At 41.1% G+C, this 18,108-nt stretch overlaps 1 protein-coding gene across 1 annotated transcript in view; it reads right to left on the minus strand.

Moving 5' to 3' along the window:
* MUC19 (mucin 19, oligomeric) overlaps positions 1-18,108 on the minus strand; it is a 123,049-nt gene that overhangs the window by 26,752 nt on the left and 78,189 nt on the right. The window contains 5 exon segments of the mRNA XM_060114199.1: positions 139-192; positions 439-486; positions 880-933; positions 1,072-1,122; positions 8,128-17,580. Of these exon segments, the coding sequence (XP_059970182.1) occupies positions 139-192; positions 439-486; positions 880-933; positions 1,072-1,122; positions 8,128-17,580 (9,660 nt within the window).

Here is an 18,108-nt window from a genome sequence, read left to right on the forward strand (position 1 = left end):
AGGGGAAAACGGAAGAGAGATGATTGTAAACCATGCAAGGACCATGGAAAATATGTGGTAGTTCTACACAGGATAGCACTGGAGTAAACTCATCATAGCTGGATCCATGGAAGATTCCCTGCCATTTTGTCGACTCACCTGTGTTGGAACTGCCAAGGGCAACAGTTGTGCCAGGAATTACCCCAGTGGTTCCTGAAACACAAAGGGTCTAAAGTCATCACAGTGACGTGTGTTTGTCTCCTAAAGACCTGCCTCTAGAAGAAATGTGCTATATCAAAAGGTCCTTTCACTGCTTCCTGATGAGGTGAAAGTCATAAGACTTTTCTATGACAAATGCCATTAAGAAAGCAATCAAAATATTCCCAAGTTGAGGCAACTTTCTCAGACAACCCATTTATTCCAAGATAGGAAAACAAGGTGGTTTTCTCCCAGGTTCACCTGTCACACTCCCAGTTGCTTGACCTCCTGGTACTGCAGTGCTATCTACTGTGGGCCGAAAACCAGAAAAATATTTGAATGTGCCAAGGAAAATACTGAATATCATTATTGATTATTTGAGTGAGAAAACCTTTATATAGGTAGCCCTGTTCACATTGCTTTCTCTTCTTCCTAGGTGTGTAATATTCTTTGGTCCCCCCTGATGCGTATGCCATCCCAAGGAGAAAGCCCTCACACGGATTACACACCAGCCCATCTTTAGAAAGTTACAGCTGTGAGGCTAGATGCTAGTATTGAAAGTTCTTCCATAACATGTTAAATCTAAGAAAATCCTAAAAGTCAATGAAAACTACTCTGCAGGAGATCACACCTCCCAACAGGCAAACCTATGGAGAATCATAATTCATGCTAAATCCCAAACTATGAGCAACCCATTTGTACCAGGTCTGAGTCCAGTTACAGGTGTGCCACTGCCTCCTATTAATCTTGTGGCTTCTGAGGAAATAAAGTGATGAATGATGAGGTCTGAGGATTTGGAATATTAAGAAAAGAATGATGTTAATATTTTATCAGAACAGGTCTACTAACTACATTATGAGGTTAAATAGCAAGATTTCCTTCTTGTTAACCTACCTGTGTCGGAACTTCCAGATATGGTTGCCTTAGAGAATTCTCCTGAAGTACCTAAAGTGAGAAAAATAAAGGGATCAACACAGCATTGACTCCCCAGTGAATACTGAAGTAGCTATGCAGCCTTGAATCACTGGAGACCTTTCCTGCAGATCTTTGATCCTGTAGGAAATGAACCATCAATTACTCCCACAGTTTCCTTTCCTGACCCACCTATTGATCATTATTGTTATTAGATTTCCCTTTCCATAGAGTCCACTGAAAGTGAAAGGAGACCTTATGTCACCCTCACCTGGTTCACTTCCAGACCCTGGGCTCCCTGGAGTGGTGACAGAGCTTCCTGAAGGAGGAAAAAGGCAGATGATGGGTTCCCCTTTCTAGGTTTTACTCATCAATTACTTAAGCTAATTTGATATTCAGATACTTAAAATAGATCTCCTTGACTCTAATACTCTGATAAGGTTAACTTATTTAGTCCATATTACCTGACATGGAACTCTGTGAATTGCTGCTGGCTCCAGGTAAAACCATGGTGATACCTATTAAAGCAAATAGAGTGAAGCCTCAAAAGAAGTATACATTTCATCATTCCACTAGTATTTATTAAGCATCTCTTCTATGCAGTATTGTTTTAGGCCCTTGCATATATCAGCAAGCAGAATATTCAAAGATCCCTCTCCTAATTCAAGTTACATTCTAGCAACTGGAGACCAACAGTGAACAATAAACATAATAAATAGGTCGATGTGATAGATGTTAGTAAGTGCTATGAGAACATGGCAAACCATATAAAAGGATAGGGGACTTGGTAGGCAGGAGCTGGCTAGCAGGTCACCCTCATTCCTGCCATTCAACAACTAGCTCTGCAAGCCCAGGCCTCTGGAAATCCAGATGGAGACATCTGAGGTCATGGAATTCTTAGGTAGACCCAGGTTTGTGACTCTGGTGTATTGTGTTCCCAGAGGAAATTCAGGCCCCTTTCCTTTGCCCACTTTCACACTAATGTGTTCACTGTATTCACACAAACAGAGATTTGATGAAAGTCCCAAAGCCTCAGATTAAAAGAGCTCACCTCCTGGAAGTTCTGGTTGGGTGGTCCCACTTCTTCTCGTGGAAGTGGCGACCTCTGACAGAGAAAAGAAAGAAAGGAGTAAAGACTAGGGTGTGGGAAAGTACACACTGTGCTTTTGTCAGAATATATCACCCAAGGTGCTACTGTCCAGATACCTGTGTTGTAACTTCCAGGTTCCAGAGTTCTTCCAGAGACTATACCAGTAGTACCTAAAACAAGAAAGGGTCAGTGGTCACTAGCTCAATTGCTGTTCACCACGTGATTTAAATAGGAATCTAAAGTCTCTGTGCAGTAGCAAACTATAACCATGAGACTTTTAGTACCAATAAGTGATCCATATATACCTCTTGTAACATGTCTTTCTACAGTTTTACTGAGAAAGTGCTCAACTATCAGGTCCCTTTCTTTGGAGGGGAGATAGGAAATTTTTCTCTACATTACCAGTTTATCTGTCCCTAGTTTGACTTCACAATAGTCTAGTGAAGGCTCTTATAAGCTCAGGAAATAAGGAAACTGTCTTGTCTTGTTTTTCTGAATTTGCTCAATATAACATATATAAACAGTGCAGATATATTTTCATAAGATTGTTTTTGAGAAGTTCAGGTATTAGCTTAGCAAGGCTCACCTTTGGCTATTCCAACTCTGGTTGTTTCACTTTCTCCTTCTGTGGGAGAGAAGGAGGAAAGAGTTAACTGGAGCATATTTAAGGATCATGGAAAGGATATGGCGGTAGGTCTGCAAAAGATAGTAACAGAGGAGACATCTAATTTGCGGGAGGACTGTGGAAGATTCTATGTCACCTTGTTGACTCACCTGTGTTGAAATTGCCAGGGGCAACAGTTGTGCCAGGGGCTACCTCAGTGGTGCCTGAAACACAAAATGAAATGTAGTCACCATGGTGTTCATGTTTCTTTCCTAAAAGCATGCTTCTAGAAAGAACCTAGATATATCTTCATAATATCTAACTGGACTGCTCACTGACTCTTCTCTGATGGTGAGCCCTGTGTAGTTTTTCATTAACCATTTTATTACCAAAGCAATCATAGTGACAGTGTTCTCAACCAGAGATACGCTTCCTGGCATTCTACATTGAGGAAACAGGGTGGATTTCTCCCACCCTCTCCTGTCTTACTCCCTATGACTTGGCTTTCTGATGCTACACTGGTATCTGCTCTGGATTCGAAACAGAAGCCATGAGTGTGCTGAGAACTTGAGACACTGGGAAAATACTGTGCTCTTCATCTCTTCCTTGTGAAAAGCATACATCTACGTGGGGCAGACATGTTTCCTAGGTTCCTGTAACTCTTCTCAGTTTCTCAGGGATACAAAGTTTTCTCACTCTTCCCTCATCAAAGCTTATGATATATGTAAATCCACAGGAGAAGTTATTCATAACAATTACTACAATCCCAACTTCAGGGATTACAGCTACAACTCTAGATTCTGTTATTAGCAACTTTTCAGAAAAAAATTCAAAACTGAAAAATAATTAATTTGCCTAAAATGCAGTATTGGTAGAGTAAATATGAACTGTTCTCCAGAAATTCTCTCTAGGATCTCCTGTGTCATAATTATTGGTAATAACAAGACAGGAGCTGCTCCTTCTCACCTGTCTGGAATCCAACTCCAGCAGTACCAGTACCTTCTCTGGAAGTTGTAGCCTCTGAGGTAGAAAATAGGAGAACAGTAAATTCTGGGCATTTGGAATATGGGGAAGAGGCATTTAGTATTATTTTTTCACAGCAGCCCTACAAAAAGCTTCATGTCCTGAGTGCCTATAGCGGTGTTCTTATTATTATTTCAGCCATACCTGTGTTGGAAATGCCTGTCTTAAAGGATCTCTCAGGTTTCTGGTAGTAGGCAATGAGTGACAACAGAGTGATGCATATTGAATGGTCCCCATTCCACAAAGGTAGAATCTAGTGGATCAGGTGGGCAAGTATCAAAATCAAACACCTCATCAGATAAGGACCAGAAAGGGATTTTATATCAGTGAACAAAATAAGAAAAAAATGCCTGTCTTCACTGAGGTTATACTCAAATGTAAATGCTAAAAGAATGCAGAGGGGGAACAATTAAGAAAAAGTGGAACATTCTAAAAAATAAATTTCTTTTGCATATCTTTTAAAACTGTTAAATTTAAAAGAGACACCAGGATGCAATAAAAGCTAAAAAAATTTAATGGAAATGGTAGGTGACAAATAATATGCTGAGAAATATAAGACTGCCTTTTTATTTAATAAAGAGCATAATTCTAGAGTCATTTTTGTTTATTTGATTGATTCTGTAAGTTTGTACACAACCAGTGTAGAATTTAACGATTATATATGAGATTCAATATGTCTTTGGTATGATTTAAGAAGGTATAAAAATAGAAAAAGCAAGAGCCCTATGCTACCAAAATCTAATTTGAAGTTTATGTTTTATTAATCTGATAACTTAAGACTTCTGCTATCATATTTTTGATTCTAGTTACTGTAACACCATTTTTTTTCAAATCCACATTTATAATGTGACATTTTTTCATCTGTTACTTCAGGCTGCTTAAATGGCACTAAATTTAAAAATACAAATATATTTATAAATGTACATTTTTATTTATCTCAATTCATACAGATTAATTTGTATTAGGTTAAAATTTGAGAAGAATATCACAGTCCCTTAGATATTTTTCAGTGTTCAAGTAGAAAAAATAGAAATATTATTTCAAGGCACGTTGTGAAAAAGCATAATTCTGTCATTTTAATATCAACTTACCTACAACAGGTTCTGGTGGAATTGTATTATCTGAGCCTAATAAAGAAAAATTAAATTCATGTTTCAATTAAATAATATACTTGAATTTTATATGCTTCAACTGACATGATATATAAATTTTTTTATTAAAAAACAGAAATATGTTATTTCCACAGAGGCTCATCTTAGAAATTCTATTCAGGGTGAGAGATCTCTTGGGAGATAACTTGTAAAGTGCTCTTTTAAGAAATCATCTATGAGTTACAAATTATCAAACTAAAAACAAAAGCATTGCCCTTTTCCCAAATAAAATGTTTACATATATGTAATTCTTCTTTGGTTCCATTTAAAGACTAAAGTCTTGAACTTGGAGAATGCAAAAAAAAAAAAAAGATAAAATACATACTGTGCCCAGGAGTCACATATTAGTAACTATGGAATTAATTTATAATTATGATGTTCAATATATAATATGAAGCATGGCAATTCATTTAGGTTAGCATAACCATAGATTGAATAGATAATATTATACATTTAGCCTGAATCAAATTATCAAATTAATTATTTTCTAGTGATTAGTTTGTAAAATAATTTTACATAAGGTGAATTTGTAAGTGTAGTTAGAATAAACATAGGAAAAATCTTTACCAGAAAAAGAAAGAATAAGCAATCTATTCTTTAAATATTGGACAATTTATTCACTAAAACCTAGGTTCTATTAGATAACCTGCAAATTGAGAAATGAAGTTTTTCCCAATATACTCGATATGAGTATATTGGGGTGGCCAAAAAGTTCATTCGGTTTTTTCCATACAATGCTACAGAAAAACCCGAACGAACTTTTTGGCCGACCCAGTGTTACTAGTCTAGAAACTTGATAATATATTATAGGCTTGAATAAATAATCCATTTATTGTTAAGAAAAAAATGTCATAAGTATTTGTGGATTTTATGTCATGTTGTAATAACTCTAAAAGAAAATGAAGATATAAAATTTTGATTTGCAAACAATAGTATTATAGTTTTCATAAATGCCCCAAATCTTGTGATTTCAGAATGGCAAAATGCCAAAATTTCTCAACATACTAAAAATGTTATACTTCTTTTTATTATCTGCTGCTGTAGTTTTTATAGTTAGAAATGGGGAAAATTTAAGCTATGTTAATATTAAATGCAAGCTTTTATTAATGGGTCACTAAAGATCATTGTATATTTGCCTTAGTGGAGGATGCCCTTGTGGTAAAGAGCAGCCTGTGGAGTCAGTAAACAATGGATAAAAATATTGTCTCCACATGTAAATTGATACAGCCACTATGAAGAACACTATGGAAGTTCCTTAAAAAACTAAAAATAGAACTACCATATGACCCAGCAATCCAACTACTGGGCATATACCCTGAGAAAACCATAATTCAAAAAGAGTCATATACCACAATGTTCATTGCTGCTCTATTTACAATAGCCAGGACATGGAAGCAACCTAAGTGTCTATCAAGAGATGAATGGATAAAGAAGATGTGGCACATATACACAATGGAATATTACTCAGCCATAAAACGAAACGAACTTGAGTTATTTGTAGTGAGGTGGATGGACATAGAGTCTGTCATACAGAGTGAAGTAAGTCAGAAAGAGAAAAACAAATACCATATGCTAACACATATATATGGAATCTAAAAAAAAAAAGTGGTTCTGAAGAACCTAGGGGCAGGACAGGAATAAAGATTCAGAAGTAGAGAATGGACTTGAGGACACAGGGAGGGGGAACGGTAAGCTGGGACGAAGCGAGAGAGTAGCATTGACAATATGTACACTACCAAATGTAAAATAAATAGCTAGTGGGAAGCAGCCACATAGCACAGGGAGATCAGCTCGGTGCTTTGTGACCACCTAGAGGGGTGGGATAAGGAGGGTGGGAGGGAGACGCAAGAGGAAGCAGATATGGGGATATATGTATATGTATAGCTGCTTCACTTTGTTATAAAGCAGAAACTAACACACCATTGTAAAGCAATTATACTCCAATAAAGATGTTAAAAAATATATATATTGCCTCCACTATTTGATTTGCTGTAGAACCTGGACCATCTTATGTAATATCTTTTCTAAGTTCTTCATGAGTAAAATGAGATAACAATACTTATTTAAATATTTAAATGACATAATAGATTGTAGGGCATTGTATTATTTAACTGGAATTATTATTAATTATTTTGCCTTTTTTAATTAGCCAGTGAGCATGAAAACAAGTCAAAAAATACATCTCACATCCCCTGCTTACTTACCAGTAGTAGTGGATCTTTCTGGTGCAATTGTTGAGCCAGGGGTGGCTCCTATGGAATGTGAGATTAAAAGTAGAAAGTCATGAGCAATGTTCTTATTTTATTGGGACACTACTTGGACATTTAACAATGTAACTACTTTGAGTCCAGGTGTTGCAATTGCAGTACTGGTCTGAAAACACCTAACAAAATATCCAAGGTCCTCAATACCAGATAATTTGGATCAGATTTTCTGATTTCTAAACTTATAATACACTAATATCCAATAATGGATATTTACCAGATTTGTCAAAAAACCTTATGTTGGGTTGTAACTGTGGCCAATAGCTTCCCTTCCCACTCGCCTGATTTTCTGGGTGTAGTTGATCTGGTCATGCTTTCACCCACTTCAGTAGTTTCTCCATATGGTTCTTCAGTTGTGTCTGGTTAAAAGGATAACTGACTATTATCTTCATATGGTTCATTTTATAAAAATTATAAACTTACTGCTATTTAAGTAAATTTCAAATTTAGATGTTAATAATAAACCTAGAACACCTCTTAATCATTTCTCCAAAAACGTGGTCCTTGCTTAAATTAACTTAAATCATTATTGTAATTTGGGCCTTAGCCATGCTCATGTTGGACCACCAAAGGAGCACCCTGGTGAGTCTTGCCTGCTTGGTTCCCAGCAGAAGTGGCTCCAAAGCTTGATGCTCCGACTGGGCCTCCACTACCAGCACCTCTGGTAGCTCCCACTGATCTACTGATTTCACCTGGTCACAAAAGAAGTAGTAGGGATGAAAACATAACATTCTTAATGGGCCTGAGGAATCAATTTAAAACAATAATATTCTACAAATTTCCCATCTTTATTCAACAATGAGTTCTAAATAGTATAATTCTGATAAAGTAATATAGTTCAAAATTAGATCTCTATCAAATTAAAATTATTTATATTATTGTCTAAATATAGCTAACTTGACTTACCTTCATATGTGGTAACCTCACTTCCTGGCCCCCAAGTTTTCCCCCTGGCCCCTGTGGTTGTAAAAGTTGATGATCCAGTTGTTCCAGATCTTTCAACTGATGTCCCAGTTGTCCATGATCTTCCAGTTGATGGTCTACTTGTCTTCAATCCTTCAGCTGATGTATCAATTGTCTCTAATACTCCAGTTGATGATCCAGTTGTCCCTGAACCTACAATAGATGTTCGTGTTGTCCACATCACTTCAGATGATGGTCCAGTAGTCCCTAAACTTACAACAGAGATTTTAGTGGTTCTTGTCAATCCATCTGGTGATGCAGTTGTCCCTGATCCTTCACCTGAGGGTCCACTTGTTCCTGATTCAACAACAGTGGTCCCTGTTTCTCCAGATGATGATCCAGTTGTCCCTAAACCTACACTGGATGTTATTGTTGTCCTTGTCACTCCAGATGATAGTGCACTTACCCCTGAACCTATACCAGATGTACTAGTGGTTATTGTTAGTCCACCTGTTGATCCAGTTGTCCGTGATGCTTCAGCTGATGATCCCCTTGCTCCTGATTCAATAACAACGGTCTCTCTTCCTCCAGATGGTGGCCCAGTTGTCCCTGAACCTATACCAGATGTTATTTTTGTCCCTGTCACTCCAGATGATGGTCCAGTTGTCCCTGAACCTACAACAGATGTCCTACTGGTTATAGTCAGTCCAGCTGTTGATCCAGTTGTCTCTGATCCTTCAGCTGATGATCCACTTGACCCTGATCCTATAACAGTGATCCCTATTTCTCCAGATGATGGACTATCTGTCTCTGAACCTACAACAGATGGTCTACTTGTCCCTGTTACTCCAGGTCTAGTTGTTCCTGAAGCACCAGCTGACAATACAATGGTTGATGAAGTTACATCTCCTGGGCTGATTTTCCATGGTTCTCTAGCTGATGGTTCCATTGTACCTGAGCCTACAACAGAGAATCTAGTTGTGGCAGTCAGTCGAAGTGATGATCCAGTTGTCCCTGATGCTCCAGATGATGGTGCACTTGTCTCTGAACCTACAATGAATGTTCCAGTAGTTCTTGTCATTCCAGGTGTTGATCCACTTGTCTGTGATCCTTCAGCTGATGATCCACTTGCTCCTGATCCTATAACAGTGGTCTCTGTTTCTCCAGATGGTGGTCCTATTGTCCCTAAAACCACACCAGATGTTATTGTTGTCCTTGTCACTTCAGATGATGGTCCAGTTGTCCCTGAAACTACAACAGATGTCCTAGTGGTTGTAGTCAGTCCAGCTGTTGATCCAGTTGTCCTTGATCCTTCAACTGCAGGTCTGGTTGCCTCAGATCCTATAACAGATGATCGAGTGGTCTCTGAAACCCCTGCTGTCCTTGTGACTCCAGGTGATGGTACAGTTGTCCCTGAACCTACAGCAGAAATACCACCTGACACTGATTCTCCAGGTGATGATCCAGTGGTTCCTGTTTTCCCAGTTGATGGTTCAGTTCTCCATAAATCTCCACCTGATGATCCCATTGTCCCTGACCCTACAACACTTGTTCCAGTTGATGCTGATCCTCCTGGTGATAATACAGGAGTCCTAGTCACCCCAGATAATGGTGCAACTGTCCCTGAAATTTCAGCATAGATTATAGTTGTTCTTGTAACTCCAGCTAATGAACCAGTTTTTCCAAATCCTTTAATTGATGTTCTAGTTGTCCTTGATCCTCCAGATGATGGCCCAGCTGTCCCTGATACTTCAACTGCTGGTCCTGTTGTTCCTGATCCTATAATAAATGATCGAGTTGTCCCTGAACTTCCAGCTGATAACCCAGTTGTCCTGGTACTTGCAACAAAAGTTCCAGTTTTGTCTGGTTCTTCAGCTGATGTTTCAGTTGTCCATGATGCTTCAGCTAATGATCCAGTTGTCCCTAAACCTACATCAGGTGATTCAGTTGATACAGATCCTTCAGGCGATGATTCAGGGGTCAGTGCTGCTCTAGATGATAGTGTATTTATACCTGAATTTACAACAGAGATTCTATTGGTTCCTGTCACTCCAGATAATGAACGAGTTGTTCCTAGTCTTTCAGTTGATGTTCCAGTTGTCTCTGATGGTCCAGATAATGATCCAATTGTCCCTGAACTTACAATAGAGATTCTAGTTTTTCCTAACAGTACAACTGTGGATCCAGTTATCCCTGATCCTACAACTGATTGTAAACTTGTCCCTGATCCCATAACAGTCGTCCCTATTTCTCCAGATAATGGTGTAGTTGTCTCTGAACCTACAAAAGATGACCCAGCTGTTCCTGATCCTCCAGGTATTGATCTAGTGGTGACTGATCCTTCAACTGATGGTAAGCTAGTTCCTCTTTCTATAACCATGGTCCTTGTTGCTCCAGATAATGGTGCAGTTGTCTCTGAACTTGCACTAAGTGGTCCAGTTGGTGCTGATCCTACAGGCAATGATCCAGGAGCCCCTGATGCTCCAGATGAGGGTACACTGGTTCCTGATCCTATAACAGTGGTACCTGTTGTTGCAGATAATGGTGAACTTGTCTCTGAACTTACAACATATGGTCGACTTGTCCCTGGCTCTCCAGGTGTTGAACTAGTGGTGGCTGATGCTTCAACTGATGACAACTTGGTTCTTGACACAATAACAGTGGTTCCTGTAGCTCCAGATAATGGTGCAGTTGTCTCTGAACCTACAACAGATGGTCCACTTGTCTCTGATCCTCCAAGTATTGATCTAGTGGTCGCTAATCCTTCAACTAATGGTAAACTGTTTACTAATCCTATAACAGTGGTCGCTGTTGCTCCAGATGATGGTGCAGTTGTCTCTGAACTTGAACCAGGTAACCTATGTGTTGTTGATCCAGCAGGTAATGATCCAGGGTTTGCCGATATTACCAATGAAGGTAAAATGGTTCCTAATCCATAAATAGTAGTCCTTGTTCCTACAGATAATGGTGCAGTTGTCTCTGAACCTACACCAGGTGGTGTAGGTGCTGCTGATTCTCCAGGCAATGATCCAGGGGTCCCTGATGCTCCAGATGAGGGTAAACTTGTTCCTGATTCTATAACATTGGTCCCTGTTGCTCCAGATAAAGATGCAATTGTCGTTGAACTTACACCAGGTGGTCCAGTTGTCCTTGATCCTCCAGGTACTGATCTATTGGTCCCTGATCCTTCAACTGATGGTAAACCAGTTCCTGATCCTATAGCAATGGTCCCTGTTGCTCTAGATAATGGTGCACTTTTGTCTGAGCCTACAATATATGGTCCACTTGTCCCTGACCCTGCATGTATTGAACTACTGGTGGCAGGTCTTTCAGCTGATGGCAAGCTGGCTGTTGATGCAGTAACAGTGGTCCCTGTTGCTCCAAATAGAGACACAGTTGTCTCTGAGCCTAAAACTGACAGTCCAGTTCTCCCTGATCCTCCAGGAATTGATCTAGTAGAGGCTGTTCTTTCAAATGATGTTAAACTGTCCCCAGATCCTGTAAGAGTGGTGCCCATTGCTCCAGATACTGGTCCAAATGTCTCTGAACCTACAACAGGTGGTCCAGTTGCTGTTGATCTTCCAGGTGATATTGCAGTGTTCCCTGATGCTCCAGATGAGGGTAAACTAGTTCCTGATCTTATAACATTACTCCCTGTTGTTCCAGATAATTGCTCAGTTATCTCTGAACTTAAACCAGTTGGTCCGCTTGTCCCTGATCCTCCAGGTGGTGATCTAGTGGTCCCTGATCCCTCAACTGATGGTAAACTGGTTCCTGAACCTATAACTGCAGTTCCTGTTGCTCCAGATAATACCGCATTTGTCTCCAAAACAATAACAGGTGATCCAGTTGCTGCTGATCCTCCAGGTGATGGTCCAGTGGTCCCTGATGCTCCAGATGAGGGTAAACTGCTTCCTGATTCTATAAGATTAGACCGTGTTGTTCCAGACAATGATGCAGTTATGTCTGAACTTACACCAGGTTGTCCACTTGTCTGTAATCCTCCAGGTAGTGATCTAGTGGTCCCTGATCCCTCAACTGATGGTAAACTTGTTCTTGATCCTATAGTTGTAGCTCCTGTTGCTCCAGATAATGGTGCAGTTGTCTCGGAACCAATACCAGGTGGTCCACCTGTTGATGATACTCCAGGAGATGATAAAGGGGTCCCTGATGTTCTAGATGACTGTAAACCATTTCCTGGTCTTATAGTGGCAATTCCTGTTGCTCCAGATAATGGTGCAGTTGTCTCTGAAACAATAACAGGTGATCCACTTTCTAATGATCCTCCAGGTGACAATCCAGGAGTCCCTGATGCTCCAGATGAGGATAAACTGGTTCCTGATCCAATATCAATGGTCCCTGTTTCTCCAGATAATAGGGCAGTTGTGTCTGAAACAATACCAGGTGATCCAGTTGCTGCTGATCCTCCAGGTGATGATCCAGGGGTCCCTACTGCTCCTGATCTTATAACATGAGGCTCCGTTTTTCCAAATAAAGATGCAGTTGTCTCTGAAATTACAGCAAGTGGTCCAGTTGTCCCTGATCCTCCAGGTATTGGTCTAGTGGTCCCTAATCTTTCAACTGATGGCAAACTCTTTGCTGACCCTAGAGTAGACGTCTCTATTGCTCCAGCTAATTGTGCACTTGTCTCTGAACCAACACCAGGTGTTCCAGTTGCTGCCGATACTCCAGGTGATGATCCAAGGTTTTCTGAGGCTCCTGATGTGGGTAAACTTGTTCCCAATCGTATAACATTAGTTCCTGTTTTTCCAGATAAAGGTGCAGTAGGCTTTGAACGTACAGCACCTGCTACAGTTGTCACTGATCCACCAGTTATTGATCTAGTGGTCCCAGATCCTTCAACTAATGGTAAACTGATTCCTGATCCTATAGCAGCAGACCCTGTTGCTGCAGATAATGGTGCAGTTGTTTGCAAAACAGTACCAGGTGGTGCACTTGCTGCTGATCCTCCAGGTGATAATCCAGGGGTTCCTGATGCCCCAAATGAGGGTAAACTACTTCCTGATCCTATAACATTAGTCCCTCTTGTTCCAGATAATGGCGCTGTTATCTCTGAACTCACACCAGGTCGTCCACTTGTCCCTGATCCTCCAGGTAGTGATCTAGTGCTCCCTGATCCTTCAATTGAAGGTAAACCTGTTCCTGATCCTAAACCTGAAGCTCCTCTTTCTTCAGATAATGGTGCAGTTGTCTCTGTATCTACAACAGGTGGTTCAGTTGTCCCTTTTCCTCCAGGTATTAATCTACTGGTCCCTAGTCCTTCAACTGATGGTAAACTGGCTCCTGATTCTAAATCAGTGGTCTCTGTTGCTCCAGATAATGGTGCAGTTGTCTCTGAACCAAGACCAGGTGATCCAGCAGCTGATGATCCTCCAGGTGATGATCCAGGGGTTTCTGATACCCCAGATGAAGGTAAACTGGTTCCTAATTCTATAGCAGCAGTCCCTGCTCCTCCAGATAATGGGGCAGTTGTGTCTGAAACAATACCAGGTGGTCCAGTTGCTGATCCTCCAATAGATGATCCAGGTATCTCTGATGTTCCAGATGAGGATAAACTTGTTCCTGATCCTATAGGAGTGGTCTCTGTTGCTCCAGAAAATGGTGCTGTTGTCTGCAAACCAATACCAGGTGCTTCACTTGCTGCTGATCCTCCAGTTGACAATCCAGGTGTCCCTGATGTGCCGGATGAGGTTAAACTGGTTTCTGATCCTATAACATTAGTCCCTATTGTTCCAGATAATGGCACAGTTACATCTGAACTTACCCCAGTTGGTCCAATTCTCTCTGATCCTCCAGGTAGTGATCTAGTGGCCCCTGATCCCTCAACTGATGGTAAACTTGTTGCTGATCCTGTAGCTGCAGTTATTGTTTTTCCAGATAATGCTGCAGTTGTCTGTGAACCTACACTAGGTAGTGCAGTTCTCCCTGATTCTTGAGGAATTGATCTAGTGGTACCTGTTTCTTTAGCTGAGAGTAAACTGGTTCCTGCTCCCATAGCAGCAGTCCCTGTTGCTCCAGATAGTGTTGCTGTTGTCTCCAAACCAACACCAGGTGATGAAGTTGCTGCTGATCCTCCAGTTGATGATCTAAGGGTCCCAGATGCTCTAGATATTGGTAAACTGGTTCCTGATCCTGTAACACTAGTCCGTGCTGCTCCAGATAATGGTGCAGTTATCTCTGAATTTACACTAAGTGGTCCACTTGTCCCTGATCCTCCAGGTAGTGATCTAGTTCTCCCTGACCCTTCAAGTGATGGTAAACTTGTTCCTGATCCTGTACCTGCAGTTCTTCTTGTTCCAGATAATGATGCAGTTGTCTCGGAACCTACAGCACGTGGTCCAGTTCTCCCTATTCCTCCAGGTATTGATCTAGTGGTCCCTGATCCTACAACCGATGGTGAACTTGTTCCTGATCCTAAAGCAGCTGTCCCTTTTGCACCAGATAATGGTGCCGTTGTCTCTGTACCAACACCATGTGGTCCAGTTGCTGCTGATCCTGCAGGTGATGATCCTGGGGTCCCTGATGCTCCGGATGAGGGTAAACCTGTTCCTGATCCTATAACATTAGTCCCTGTTGTTGCAGATAATGGCACAGTTATCTCTGAACTTACACTAGGTGGTCCACTTGTCCCTGATCCTCCAGGTAGTGATCTAGTGCTCCCTGATCCCTCAACCGATGGTAAACTTGTACCTGATCCTATAGCTACAGTTCCTCTTGCTCCAGATATTGGTGCAGTTGTCTCTGAACTTACAGCAGGTGGTCCAGTTGTCCCTGATCTTCCTGGTATTGATCTAGTGGTCCCTGATTTTAAAACCGATGTTAAACTGGTTCCTGATCTTATAGCAGCTGTCCCTGTTGCTCCAGACAATGGTGCTGTTGTCTCTGAACCAACACCATGTGGTCCAGTTGCTGCTGATCCTGCAGGTGATGATCCTGGGGTCCCTGATGCTCCAGATGAGGGTAAACCTGTTCCTGATCCTATAACATTAGTTCCTGTTGTTGCAGATAATGGCACAGATATCTCTGAACTTAGACCAGTTGGTCCACTTGTCTCTGATATTCCAGGTAGTGATCTAGTGGTCCCTGATCCCTCAACTGATGATAAGCTTGTTCCTGATGCTATAGCTTCAGTTCCCATTGTTCCAGATAATGCTGCAGTTGTCTCTGAATCAATACCAGGTGGTCCAGTTGCTGCTGATCCTCCAGGTAGTGATCTAGTGCTCCCTGATCCCTCAACCGATGGTAAACTTGTACCTGATCCTATAGCTACAGTTCCTCTTGCTCCAGATATTGGTGCAGTTGTCTCTGAACTTACAGCAGGTGGTCCAGTTGTCCCTGATCTTCCTGGTATTGATCTAGCGGTCCCTGATTTTAAAACCGATGTTAAACTGGTTCCTGATCTTATAGCAGCTGTCCCTGTTGCTCCAGACAATGGTGCTGTTGTCTCTGAACCAACACCATGTGGTCCAGTTGCTGCTGATCCTGCAGGTGATGATCCTGGGGTCCCTGATGCTCCGGATGAGGGTAAACCTGTTCCTGATCCTATAACATTAGTTCTTGTTGTTGCAGATAATGGCACAGATATCTCTGAACTTAGACCAGTTGGCCCACTTGTCTCTGATATTCCAGGTAGTGATCTAGTGGTCCCTGATCCCTCAACTGATGATAAGCTTGTTCCTGATGCTATAGCTTCAGTTCCCATTGTTCCAGATAATACTGCAGTTGTCTCTGAATCAATACCAGGTGGTCCAGTTGCTGCTGATCGTCCAGGTGATGATCCAGGTTTCCCTGATGATCCAGATAAGGGTAAACCCATTCCTGATTCTGTAACTATGTTTCCTGTTGCTCCAGATAATGGTGTATTTGTCTCTGAACCTATACTAGGTGATCTAGTTGCTGCTGATTTGCTAGGTGATGGTCCAGGGGTCCCTGATGCTCCAGATGAGGGTAAACTACTCCCTGTTCCTATAACAGTGGTATCTATTGCTCCAGATAAAGATGCAGTTGTCTCTGAACCTATAACAGATTGTCCAGTTGTCCGTGATCCTCGAGGTATTGATCTAGTCATGGCTGTTCTATCAACTGATGGTAAACTGACTCCTGTTCCTGTAACAGCGGTCCCTGTTGCTCCAGATAATGGTGCAGTTGTCTCTGAAACTACAACAGATGGTACACTTGCTCCTGATCCTCCAGGTGATGATCCAGTTGTCCCTGAACCTACAATAGAGATTTCAGTTGTTCCTGTCACCTCAGCTAATGATCCAATTGTCCCTGCACTGTTACTTGCTGTTCCAGTTGCTCCTGATGCTCCAGATGATGGTCCAGTTGTCCCCAACCCTACAACAGAGATTTTAGTTGTTCCTGTCAGTCCAGCTGTTGATCCACTTGTCATTGATCCTTCAAGGGATGATCCATTTGTCCCTGATCCTATAACAGTTGTCCCTCTTGCTCCAGGTAATGGTGTACTTGTCTGTGAACTTACAACCTTTGGTCTAATTGCTGCTGATCCTCCAGGTGATGATCCAAAAGAGGGTAAACTGGTTCGTGATCCTATAACAGTGGTCCCTGTTGTTCTAGATAATGGTACATTTGTCTCTGAACCTACACCAGATTGTCCTGTTGCTGCTGATCCTCCAGCTGATGGTCCTGGGGTCCAAGCTGCTCCAGATGAGGGTAATCTGGTTCCTGGTCTTATAACAGTGGTCCCTGTTGCTCCAGATAATGGTGCACTTGTCCCTGAACCTACAATATTTGGGCCAGTTGCTATTGAATTTCCAGGTGTTGATCCAGGGATCCCTGATACTCCAGATGACCATAAACTGGTTCCTTTTCCAATAATAGTAGTCCCTGTTGCTCCAAATAATGGAGCGGTTGTCTCTGACCCTACAACAGATGGTTCAATTGACCTAGGTTTTCCAGTTATCCCTGATGTTTTCATTGATGGTTCATATGTTCCTGTCACTGAACCTGATGTCTCAGTGGTTCTTGATCCTCTAACTGATCGTTCACTTGTCTTTGAACCTAAAGCTGATGATTCAGTTGCCCCAGAATCCCCAGTTGATGGTCCAGTAAACCCTGATACTCCAATTGATGATCCAGTTGTTCCTGATCCTCCAGTTGATGTTTCAGTAGTCCCTGTCACTCCAGTTGATGGTACTGTTGTCCCTGATTCTTCAGTTGATGACCCAGTAGTCCCTGTTACTCCAATTGATTGCACAGTTGTCCTTGATCTTTCAGTTAATGGTACTGTTTTTCCTGAGACTTTATTTGATCGTTTAGTGGTTCCTGATTCTTCTGTTGATGGTCCAGTTGTTGCTGTCACCCCAGATAGTGATCCAGTTGTCCCTGATCCTACAACAGATGGTCCAATTGTCCTTGATCCTCCAGCTGATGTTTCTGTTCTTCCTGATCTTTCAAGAGATTGTCCATTTGTCCCTGTTGAACAAGTAATAAAAAATGTAATGTTGTTTTATAGCTGTCTTGGTCTTTGATTAAATTAAGGTCTCATACGGCTTTCTTTTTCCCCTATAGTTTTCATGCATCTTCACCCCCATAGCCACCACCATATTCTTCAGCCACCTTTCATTCTTCTATAATGTAATTTCTTCCTATTTATTCATTATTATTCTGTTTCTAACTATTTATCCATTCAACAATAATTTGTTAAATATCTTATATATCATTTAAGTTCTCCACAATTTGTAATTATTATCCTTTTTATATCAGAACAGCCCTATGATGTATAATATTATTTTCCCATTGTATAGAGAAGAAACTAAGGCACAGATAGTTTAAGTAGCTTTTCCAAGATGATACAGCTAGTAAGTAGAAGTTCTTTGCTCCCATAGAGCATTCTAGTTGTATAAGAGAGACGTGAAGACACATTAATGAAATTACTATCCAACCAATCAAACAAATTCACAAACAAGAAATGCATCGAAGCACTACGATGAAGTGAGGTGA

Source organism: Mesoplodon densirostris, chromosome 11 (assembly GCF_025265405.1).
Source record: "Mesoplodon densirostris isolate mMesDen1 chromosome 11, mMesDen1 primary haplotype, whole genome shotgun sequence".
Lineage (NCBI taxonomy): Eukaryota > Metazoa > Chordata > Mammalia > Artiodactyla > Ziphiidae > Mesoplodon > Mesoplodon densirostris.